The sequence below is a fragment of the Ostrea edulis genome, chromosome 7 (genome assembly GCF_947568905.1).
Source record: "Ostrea edulis chromosome 7, xbOstEdul1.1, whole genome shotgun sequence".
In the NCBI taxonomy this organism is placed as follows: Eukaryota; Metazoa; Mollusca; class Bivalvia; order Ostreida; family Ostreidae; genus Ostrea; species Ostrea edulis.
In genome coordinates, this window is record NC_079170.1 from 82,897,928 (window position 1) to 82,910,744 (window position 12,817).

The window sequence follows — 12,817 nt, forward strand, 5'->3', positions numbered from 1 at the left end:
CATATTTGTATTTGTTGATTAATTCATGTACAAGAGGCAATATATAGACAATTAATGAATTGATTTTCACGAATTGCATATAAACAGGAAATATTTAAGTTGGAAACCTCTATATATAACTGAAGTGGTTATTGTATTGAATAAGGAAGAATAACATAGCTAGAATCACTTAGCCATATTTAAATAAAACGCAATGCTATTATCGGCTGTTCCAATCTAGAACGTCTGCACCACATTGGACTGTAGAACAATATACGATGAGTAATGTTCAATGAAACTATGTGTAAAAAGATAAACGTAAATTACAAAGTGTCTTGAAATACTACAAGACCAAACACCAGTATGTATGTATTGATTGATTGATTGGTTGATTGATTGATTGAATACTGTTTAACGTCTCTCTCGACAATCTTGTAGACATTTGGAAACGTCACCAAGATCAACGAAAGGTTCAAATTTAAACCTATGCTCGACACTTCCTGCTTTTGTAGAGGGATCTTTATCGTGCCACACCTGTTGTGACACGGGACCTCGGGTTTGAAGTATCATTCGAAGGACCACCCCAATTAGTCGCCTCTTACGACAAGCAAGGGGTACTGAGGACCTATTCTAAACGGGATCCCCGGTAAATTGGTAAATCTATCTCAGATGTAGATGAAATAATATCACATCATGTATTCAGTTCCTTAACTTTAAATTTATTTTAAAAAGGAATTGATGCAGTCAATATAAGCAACATTCTTCATCATGAAAACGTTTAGTCTTGTAATCCACTATATTTCAAGTTCAAGTCCACACTCTGTGCGTCCTACAGATATACTTCTCCTACTGTATCTAAACTTTTTTAAATTACAAACAAGCTTTGGAGTGCCTAGATAGAAATATATAATCGACATGTACCTACGTGTTATTGTTCTTCGTTTTCAGCTATAACCCCGTTGGACATGCCATCACTGATTATGTCAATATAGTTGAAGATGAGGACCTTAATTCACTTATTCTAAAACGTCCTAAATTCAGAGAAGCCCAATTGGTGACTAAACATCTATATTTTGATTTCGGTCGAAGATGATTCAAATATGAAAAACGAATTAGACACCTTGGCAGAATGGATAAGAGGAATCACATAGTAGATACACCAAAATGCGTATCATCTATCCTTGTGTGTTTAGTAACCCATCTTATCAGTTACCATTACTATCGACAATAGTAGGGGGACTGTAATCCAAACTATATTCGTTTGCATGTGAAAATAAACACATAATGATTGTATTCAAATTATAGTGGAAGGCCAGGCCCTCTTCCCGTCTAAAGTAATATTAAGCACTCTGATTACCAGAGAGAGAGGGAGATAGAGAGAGAGAGAGAGAGAGAGAGAGAGAGAGAGAGAGAGAGAGAGAGCATATCATTAACTTGTGGATATCCCTATAACAATATATGTATGCTTCTCATTGGCTAAATACAAGAATTCCCTGCATTTACGAATATTTCAAACCAAGAATTGAATGAAATACGGTAGGTTAAAATAGAGAAAATAAAAGTTCGTTTTTTTTTTTCAATCTCATAACTTTTATAAGCAATGCAAAATAGAGAGATTGGCTAACACGTACCCCTGAATATACCAGAAGTGGGATCTGGTGCATAAGAGGAGTAAGCATCCCTTGTTGACAGGTCACACAATATCATTGGACGAATCACTTACGTAATTAACAGCTCCATCATGCAAGGAACTTATCAAATTCATACATGCACAAGTATAAAAGGAAATATACCTATAGATGAACGGACAAAGCCTGCATTCTACTAATCCTATTAAGCAAAGAGTGAGTAATAGCATCAAGTTTAATGCTATTGAAATTCGTACAAAATTGAAATAATGAATTTGTGAAAATGTTCAAAGTTGGAAACAACTTTTACAATTAGAATTTTTTCTTAACTAAAAATTCCAATGTGGAATAGGGCATTTCCAAAAATCTTTTTGGATTATTCGATCTTATGATCAGCTTATTTTTTTTAATTGCTTTCCAGGATTTTAAATAAAACCTCGGTCAAAAAGGTTTTGATGAAAAGATGAAGATAACGAACAGTGCTAAATCTCATAATTCCTATAATGAATACAAAATTAAGAATAGGGCAAATACATGTACGAACCCCTGGAGATAACAGAGGTGGGATCATGCGCCTAGGAGGAGTAAGCATCCCCATCGACCATGAATCCTATGTCTTGATGAGGTAAACGGGGTAATCCGTAGTCACAATCATATAAAGAACGGTGAAACACGTCAAATAGTATTTAACCGATGACAGGTTATATTGGTTTGATCGTTATAACGACCAATATAATTTGCAAAATGTTGACTTTAAACGAAGCTGTTGAAACGCTTGTAACATCATCTTGTCAGTCAGTAGCCTGCCTCGATTCAAAAACCGATTAAACTTATGCGTATCGAATCAGTTGAGATATATATATATATATATATATATATATATATATATATATATATATATATTCTTAATTTTGTATTCTTTATAAGAATTATGAGATTTAGCACTGTTCGTTATCTTCATCTTTTCATCAAAATCTTTTTGACCGAGGTTTTATTTAAAATCCTGGAAAGCAATTAAAAAAAAATAAGCTGATCATAAGATCGAATAATCCAACAAGATTTTTGGAAATGCCCTATTCCACATTGGAATTTTTAGTTAAGAAAAAAATTCTAATTGTAAAAGTTTCCAACTTTGAATATTTTCACAAATTCATTATTTCAATTGCTTTGTGGAATATTGCTGATATATTTCTTTGTAGTCCCTGATGCCCAATAAAACAGATTATAGTAACTGGGGAAAACTGAAGCAAAAGGAATTGAAAAATCCATAATGAAATGAAATAACAAAACAAACTTTATTTCAGCAAAATCTTTTAAATGTCTCTAGAATGTTCGTTTCATGGCAATTAGGTATGAAAAGAATTTTTTCTAGACAATGTTTATTTGACATCTTCATGAGCAGATAGATTCATATAAAATCAACTAAATTCTAAATGATTTTGAAGATATCAGATGCTATATTAATAGATATTGGTGTCATGGAACGGAAATGCACACTCATGAGGAGACCACACAGCATCACATAATCCACAAGCATGCTTTAATAAACTTTTTGTTCGGTTTATTTGTGTGTGAATATTTTGCATAATTGTTTCCATTGTTAGATGTGTGTGAAATAGCTCAGTTTATTACATGCGGAACTTCCAATAGAAATGGACGGTGGTAAGTACTACTTACCATGATTATTGCTTTAATAATAATTTCAAAATGAAAAATAAATTCATTAGATACAAACTTTGAGAAGAAAGGGGAAAAATTGTATTTCTTACCATCTCGAATAATTTCTATCTGTGTCGTCATTATTCCACCAAGAACATTATGACGTGGCTCAATTTTAATTGTTTCGTATTTTCTTGTGTATGTGCTGCAACGTTCCAAAAATATAAAGTATTTTTGAATATATATTCTGCCAAATTTTGACCAACAATAAAACATTTGATTCTGGTGGAGGTGTGTGGATACCTCAGATGTCACTTGTTAAAGGCAGGTTGGTTTTTCCCTAGCCTTACAAGGTTTGCACGCATGAGCAATAGCTACTTTTTCATGTTACATACCAACTGGCGGAAAATATAAGCAAACTCAATTGGATTAGGAATATAATTCACCAAATGGACAGTCGATCTAAATATCTCACAAGAGTAAAGTATTTCGGAGATATATGTCTAGATCTAAGCAGCATATTTCAGTTGATTTTAATGCCTAATACAAGAGAGGTATATTATGGTATAAAGTTGTTTTTGCATGCAATTATTCCATATGCAATCCTGTTTCATGGTCATGACAGCCTATAGAGGAGGATATTATATACTTTTATTACTAGTGGTTTAAGGTATTCGTTTATAAATTGCATACTTATCATCAATGCATAAGTGAAAGTTGTAGATAACGAACAGTGGTCAATCTCATAACTCCTATAAGCAATACAAAATAGAGAGTTGGGCAAACACGGACCCCTGGACAGATTAGAGGTGGGTTCAGGTGCCTCGAAAGGGTAAGCATCCTCGGTCGACCGGTCACACCCGCCATGAGCCCTATATCCTGATCAGGTAAACGGAGGTGGTATCAGGTGCCTAGGAAGCCTAAGCATCGCCCGTCGACTGGTCACATCCCGACCAGGCAAAATGGTTCAGGAATAGAATTTATAAGGGAATATATGTGTATATTTAGATTTAAGAACGAAAGAATAATATAAATGATAATTATTATTTTCCTCTTCTTTCTCAGATTGTATACGCAAGACCATGCAGTGTGTAAAATGGGTCACCGAATGCCAGTCAGGTGACACTCTAAGTCCCTACTTTCACTATTACAGAAAAAAGTCTACTGATCCAGAATAAGATGTGTAAGAAAAACATTACTTTGCCTTTCAGGGGATGACCATTCTAACCGTATTGTAAAAAGAGACACTTGGCATTCAACTACAACTAACGTTCATAATACGTCCACAAATCTGACATCATCAACACGATTTCAAGGTAGTCAAAAATTTAACTTGCACTCCATTGAATATCCCTTTTATTACCCTTGAAAACGTTAGTTTAAATGTAGTATTATCGGGAATAAGAAAAGAATTTCTTTTTCCCGATGTATGGCTCTACAATGTAAAACTTATACGGTACCAATTTTGATGCACCAGATGCGCATTTTGACAAATAATGTCTCTTCAGTGATGCTCAACCGAAATGTTTGAAATCCGAAATAACTATGAAGTTTTAGATCTAAATATAGCCCAAAACAGCGTGCCAAACAAGTGCAGCCAAATACGTCCAAGGATAAGAGCTATGCATGAGGGAGATAGTCCTTAATTTTGAAATGAATTTCTAAATTTTATAACAGCAATTCAATATACATCTGTATTTTCAAGCTAGTAACGAAGTACTTAGCTACTGGGCTGTAGAGACTCTCGGGGACTAAAAGTCCACCAGCAGAGGCCTCGACCCAGGGGTCATAATGTAAAACTTATACGGTACCAATTTTGATGCACCAGATGCGCATTTCGACAAATAATGTCTCTTCAGTGATGCTCAACCGAAATGTTTGAAATCCGAAATAACTATGAAGTTTTAGATCTAAATATAGCCAAAAACAGCGTACCAAACAATGATTTACAATGAGTCAGGGGTCAAGATTTAGCTTACCTTCATCTATCTCTTATACTTTAACAGCTTTGTGATGGGTAACCCTGATAATTTATAAGAATGGGTGTCTTTGCATCTAGCAAACAGAATAAAACGGAATCTGTGTCCTAACAAAGATAGAATATAAAACCTTAGTTAAGAACATATTACCAAAGAGATCTATAATGCATCTTTTAAATCTTTTTGGTGGTGCAATCAATGTTTCAAAGTTTTTTAGTACATTAAAGCACCAATTTTTCGTATAACTTAAAAATCAAGGTTTTTAATTGATCATGTATTTGAAACTTATGCTAAATCCTGATCAGGATATAGGGCTCACGACGGGTGTGACCGGTCGACGGGGATGCTTACCTTTCCTAGACACCTGATCCCACTTCTGATGTGTCCAGGGATCCGTGTTTGCCCAACTCCCCAGTTTGTAATGTTTATAGGAGCTATGAAATTGATCACCGTTCGTTATCTTCACCTTTCAACAAATGTACCCTCTCTTCAGCTTGTATCCGGGAGGTGAAGTAGATACATACGACGTGAATTTAGATGTCCCCGGGAGTCTCTACAGCCCAGTAGCTAAGTATTTCGTGACTAGCTTGAAAATACGGATGTATATTTATTCGCAGTGTTAAAATTTAGAAATTCATTTCAAAATTAAGGATGATATCTCCCTCATGCATAGCTCTGATCTTTGGACGAATTTGGCTTCAATTTATTTTGGCACTCTAGTTTTCCTTTTAGCTCTTACAAGTTTATTGTCATTTCGAATTTCCAAAATTTCGGCTTGAGCATCACTGAGGAGACATTGTTGGTCGAAATGCGCATCTGGTGCATCAAAATTGGTACCGTATAACTTTAACATTATGACCCCTGGGTCGAGGCCTCTGCTGGTGGACCGTTCGTCCCCGAGGGTCTCTACAGCCCAGTAACTAAGTATTTCGTTACTAGCTTGAAAATACGGATGCATATTTAATTGCAGTGTTAAAATTTACACTTACGTTGATACATTACAGGATGCATAAAATGTTCCACCAAACCCCTAACTTTGCCCTTCACAAAAATATTAACTGATTTTAGAGAGAGGCTTCCGACGCACTGGCCAACAACATATTCAAGAAATGGTTTAAATCAAATATGGACTCTTAAAAATTCCAAAGAACTATGAATGGATTCTAAATCACAATAGTTTTCCAAAATTAACAGGACCAAACTTTTTAACACTTTACATTTCCATTCATTACGATGAATTAAAGAGTTTATGGTTTTTAAATCATAGACAGCTGTTATGTCAATGAAAATGGAACTAGGAAATGTCATAGCATGTTAACCTGTGACCAGCCATCTAAAAACAGTTTGATAAGGACCATTCTTATTCTACGCACAAATACTCTGAAGTTAATAATAGTGAAAAACGCCCGAGTTCTCCATTGACAAAAGATAATATTATACAATTCTTTGGAGAGCATGTCTTCCAGTAGTCGCGTGGAATTCCCACGACTACAAATTATCCGCGATCAACGTACAATGTAGCATGGGAAATATTCAAGAATATGATGATTGTAAATCGAAAACCACGTAACGCAATCCTTAAGATATGCCGGTACCTATAGCACATTATATTTTTTTTTACAGCCAACACTCTCACTCTGTCTGTTTCGGGGTCCGCAATTGTTGGACTGCTGCTAGGGATGATGACGATGTTTCTTATCATTTGGAGATGCGAAAAAAGAAAGATATGGTGAACTTTACAATTCTTTCAGCATTTAAGAAAGTGTCAAACCTAATATCGATGACATTATAGTTATAGACGTGTAAGTGTTTGGTAGAATGTACATCAAAGCCAACTAGGAAGGTTCATTTAATGAATATTGCAGTGTTACAGAGAACAATTTAAGACTGATTCTATATGTAACTATCAAAAATTGATGGCCATGACATGTCACATAGATTTTGATGAAACTTTGTATATAATAATATGATAGGTATAAGACAAAATTAACATGCAAAGGTTTGACTTAGTAAAGGTTGCCATGGAAACCTATCCTATAACAACAGCTGATCGAAATAAGTAATATTTCAAATAATTCCTAAAAAATGTTATTGTTGATAAAAACAACTACAGAAAATGTTTTGCTAAGTTAGTTTTAGTTTTTTTTAAAATTTCATTTATAATCATTCAGTCCATGAAAACAATCCAAATAATATTTTTTGTAATAAACAAGGGTTTGATATATAGTTTATAAAAGAGGATTTTTAAAAATCTAATTACCTAGCATATTAATCATACATTGCAGATTGCATTGAGGTCTTTAAGAATTTGATATTTACCCCAAAATAATATACTATATATACAATTTCATTTCTTTTTTAAATTGTGTTTCATTTTGTTGTTTTCTTCTTAATTGATATATATTTGGTAAATTTACTTTTTCGTTAATTGAACACAGGGAAGATAGCATTTTAGGAAATGTCAATTGTCAAGGTAATGAACAAGTCCTTAAATTTTATACAAGTTATAACATATCAATTCATGAAACAGTAAATAAAATCCATTGAATATAGGGTTATTATGGGTTGGATACATGGTTATGTAATATCAATATTGCATCGTGTTGTGCCTGTGGCATTTCCTGTGGACAATTAAAATATGTTTCATATGTAACATATTACAACCATCGTTTTATGTAATTTTGTCATTAGGTGTGATATTAATTAATTATATATATATATATATATATATATATATATATATATATATATATATATATATAATGTGAAGTACTATATATTTATATAGATTTTTCTTATTTCATGGGACGAATCACATGTTCCTGTCGCGTTGGCAAGCTTAATGCATGTACAGATACATGTAGGTATTGTGCTTGTTAAGTATAACCAAGGATAATTTTTCTTAGTTTCTTATTAAATATTTGATACATGTAAACTTTAGATCAAGGTAACATGTGCAGCAATCAAATATTAGGTAAGCCATATTGTATGAGTTTAACAATGACACAACTTTTTGCACCCATTCTTGTAGTACTGAATTATATATAGACCTGTGCATATTGTAATTGTAAATGTAAAGTTGTACATATAACGTATACATTTATATTTATGGTTTTCATGTCTTTATTGTAAATTTTATTCTAGTACTGGCCGTGGTATTTTCAGTGAATTGGCTGTTCATGAATTATTAAATGATTGAAGAGTTACTTAGTGTGTGCGAGGGAATGGGGGGGGGATCTTATTGAACTACATTTCATCTTTACTTGTATGTTTTTCCCTCATCAATTTTTTTTATATTCTCCATGTTTACAGTGTATTATTGATTGTTTTTGTCATTCAAATTGACTGAAAATCTCATAGGTTTGTTCTATTTGTCAAATTATGAATTTTGGCAAAATGCCCAAACCCACATTTTTCATACTACAATAGCTCAAATCTGATGCGTTTCGTCATAATGGCATTAATCTATTTATATGTATGAAAAGTCTTAAATATGAACTTTTTATGACAGTTGATTATGTTGAATGTATTTGCCAAATTATTTTAATTTATCATTGAAATACCCAAATATTATGAATTTTGACAAAATGCCCAAACCTACATTTTTCATACTACAATAGCTCAAATCTGATACGTTCCATCATTAATCTATTTATATGTATTAAAAGTCTTTAATATGAAATTTGTTATGACAGTTGATTATGCTGAATGTATTTGCCAAATTATTTTAATTTATCGTTGAAATACACCAAAAAACCACTTTTGGCAGAGAGCCAAATTGTAATACATTGATATATGGGCCAATAACACACTCTCTACTTATGAAGGGTTATAAGTAGTATAAATAAAGAGACAATGGTATAGGAAAACAAGATTTATTGAGAGTGTTTGGTTTTAGTTTTAAGTTTTTGTATACCTCACGGTCAAAAATGGATAAAACAGGCTAAATTTTGCAGTTAAATTTAGTCTTCATAGACTGCTGTTGGTTTCCATGGCAACGGATAGTATAAATTTGGTTTATAAAGTTTAAAATTATGTAAGATAGTGCAAATTAGGTTGATACTGTGAAAATGAAAGAAATCTGTGACATTGAGTGGCCGGAACCTATCTAAAAAAATTATTCTTACACAGAATTGATCTTAATAGAGGAACGTCATCGATATTACCTAACTAGAATCACTATCAATTGAAGAAGTTGGCTGATGTTAGAAAAATGATTCCTTTTAATTAAATCAAATAACATCTAGATTAAAATTGGTTTGTATTCTTCCTGTGTGTATAAAGATGACGTACTTCAAATTATGTTTATTTCGAGTGATGGAGAGTAAATTGGAGTGAACAAATGCGCTTATCAGCACAGTCCCTCGTGTAATGTGATATAACAATATCCTCCACGTTATCTGGTATTTAAAATTCATATTAAGGTCATCATAGAAATGTTTAGGAAATATGTTTATTAGTCTGATATTTCCATGGGAAAACTTTGGTTACACTTATTAATCATTTATAGCAATTTGTTGAAATCCCACGACAATTACAAATATAGGAAATTATGATATCAAATCCATGCAACGGTGGGGAATGATTCAATTGTATTTGTCGGATATAATTTCGAAAACCCAATCTCAAACAGGAAATATGGATCACGAAGATAAAAATGAATGACTAACAGTTTTTGAAAAAGAAAAGAAAAATTGTGATCTTATGCAAGAATATGTGTGCTATTTAGTTTGATTTGACCTCATGTCTCCATCATTAAAAACCTTATAACTTTCGTTTAATAAATGATAATGAAAATGTTAAACTTATGGAACGTGATTTTTGTATTGTATCAGGAAGCCATCAAGCTTTCCTGTCACAACAGAGGAAAGTGGCATATTACATCCGGAAGTTGGTAGTGAATGGAGGGACACAAGATCTTGTAGAGTTGTAAACGAAAATGTGAGAAATAATTCTTGAATTTTTTTGGTAGTAGTCCGTAGACAGCATAGGGTTTCTATATAGTTTTCGGAATATCTAAACATATATATATATATATATATATATATATATATATATATATATATATATACAATATATTTCAATTTGTTGTATTCTAATGACATATAAGACCTCATTTTACCTGTAAAATTGGCGTATAAAACCTCGTTTTATCTGCATATTGTGATATTAACAAAGGGATAACCATTTTATTGGCTTTGTAGTATATCATTTTACTGCCTTGGTGCAACAGTTTCAATTTCGTTTGTTCAAATATGAAAACATAATTATATTGCTCAATTATTCGAATACTTTTGTTCACTCTTATATTTAGAATTCCAATCCATAGAATTATCAATGTATGATACACATATAAAAGTAATGTTATTACTTAAAAACAATCTCGAGAGAAATCATCTTCCATTATGTACATGCATACATAGTTTCTTTTCAAAAATATCAAATGGACTTATAGTGTATAATATGTAGGTGTTAAAGGCCTCCGACCTTGTAAACTATCCCTATGTCTTTTATTACACTTTTCCATAAAGGTACACAGGAATTGTACGTCTTGTGAAGAACGTTCAGCGGAATCTAACACCAACAGCTGTTCACGCACCAGTCTTGCGGAACTAGAAGGAAATACCATCTGTTCGAGTTATCGAGATGAGGAGAAGAACCATGGCGAAATTGCAGATAATAAATTTTTTTAATGAATAAACTGTTACAGAATGTTACAATTTCTCTGTGAATGTAGAAATGAAATTAGTTCATGAAAGTAAATTTGCGCAAACATGTATCACAAATGGTAAACATTACTAAAGAATGGTATTGTTCCGAAACGATATAGACTAATATAGTGAGAAATTATTAGATTTATTTCTTGTACTTTGTACTTTGAGTGACTTGATACAAGTAATTATTCAATGATGTGATGTTTATTTCCAAACCCTCAAATTAATCATGAAATAAAGGTGGAAATAATTAATTTCAATTATTTATTTTTCAATAATTTTCCTCGTCTATGGATCCGTGTTATGATACTAATGAACTTTGAATTTAGTACCCATTTTATCAAGAGAAACACGTGTTATATTGCATGTTAAGATCGATATTAGATTGTGGGAATTGAAATGAATTTCAATGATAAAAAAAAATATAGATAATAAATGACATGAATGCGAGAACTTCTTTTCAATGGCATGTATACACAGGAAAAGTAAAAATAAGGAACAATGACCAATCTCTTAATTCTTATAAGGAATACAAAATAGAGAGTTGAGCAAACACGGATCCCTTGGTATACCAGAGGTGGGATCGGGTGCCTAGGAGGAGTACCCGACCCCTGTAGACCGATCACACCCGCCGTGAGATCTATCTCGTGATCGGGTAAATGGAGTAATCCTTAGTCAAGATCAGTGTATCAAGAACAGCCTAACAATCGGCATGAAACATGTCAGACAGCATTTGACCGAGATTGTATTGGCAAACTAAATCGTTACAACGACCATAGAATTTGTGAAATGCTGATATTGAACGAGACTGTTGAAACCCCTGTAAAATCAATTTCTTTGTCAGTACATGTAGTTTGCATCAATTTAAAAACTAATCATATGCAGAGAAAGATCTTGTGTATCGAATCCGTGCAGAGATATAAAAGCCATATGCAGGTGATAATGGAATACTTAAAAATATAGGGAGTTGACGATGGAGGAAATGAAATCACCCCTTTTGACATAAAGTTGAGCTGCTAGTTTACTGCTAACATCTATGATCAATAAAATGTCTAAATACGAAGCAGATGTAGAAGTCACTGTAGTATTTGTTATTACGAGTCCACTCGATATATCGAATCGACATATGGATTCTCTATAATAGCTCTAAAACTTTATTGTTATTTCGGATTTCAAACATTTCGGTTGAGCATAACTGAAAAGACATTATTTGTCGAAATGCGCATCTGGTGCATCAAAATTGGTACCGTATAAGTATGAATGAAAATGATTATTGTTAATATATATGAATATAGAGTTAAAAGCCACAGCTATATGCTTTTTCTTCTTTTGTAGTAGCTTTTGAATAAATTCTGTCTCATGAAAATACAAAAACAGATCAGCCAACAAAGGAGCACAATTCGTGCCCATATGAATTTCAACAGACTTTTTGAAGACTGCAACGATATTGTCAACGAGGAACTCCAGTATATTTTAGTTGAACTTCGAAGTATTTGTACGTAGAATCAGAGTTGTGTTTAACAAAATAATTGTTGGATGACTAATCAATTGGTCCATTCTTGTTGAAAAAGCAACTTGCTACATGTATGATGTCAAAACGTCTAATCCTTAATTCATCGTGAGGAATGGTCGTGTAAAGTGTTGAAAAGCCACACGTTTTGATGTTGATTTGAGAAACGTTTTGCAATTTCAAATTTACTAATCGTTCTTTAGAATTGTTTGAAATCCACATTTGATTTACACCACGTTTGGCAATGTTGTGACACAATACGTGTAAAGGTTCTCCGTCACAGTAATTAATACTGAGCAATATTTTCGTGAGGAGGAAAGATGCGGGTTAGTTGGACATCTACTGGAT

General features: G+C 32.8%; 1 protein-coding gene across 4 annotated transcripts; it reads left to right on the forward strand.

The window, feature by feature from the left end:
• Positions 1 to 2,768: 2,768 nt before the first annotated feature.
• On the forward strand, positions 2,769 to 11,213 carry LOC125654469 (uncharacterized). Of its 4 annotated transcripts, none has more exons than XM_048884430.2 (6): positions 2,849 to 3,269; positions 4,332 to 4,385; positions 4,478 to 4,582; positions 6,869 to 6,974; positions 10,081 to 10,186; positions 10,777 to 11,213. In XM_048884430.2, exons 1-6 carry the CDS (start codon positions 3,260 to 3,262, stop codon positions 10,936 to 10,938), a joined length of 543 nt encoding a protein of 180 aa, XP_048740387.1. In that variant the 5' UTR covers positions 2,849 to 3,259; the 3' UTR covers positions 10,939 to 11,213. The 4 variants fall into 4 exon arrangements, with proteins under 4 accessions (XP_048740390.1, XP_048740387.1, XP_048740389.1 ...); XM_048884431.2 differs by lacking the exon at positions 2,849 to 3,269 and adding an exon at positions 3,379 to 3,820; XM_048884433.2 differs by lacking the exon at positions 10,081 to 10,186 and having other exon boundaries at positions 2,769 to 3,269.
• The last annotated feature ends 1,604 nt before the right edge of the window (positions 11,214 to 12,817 follow it).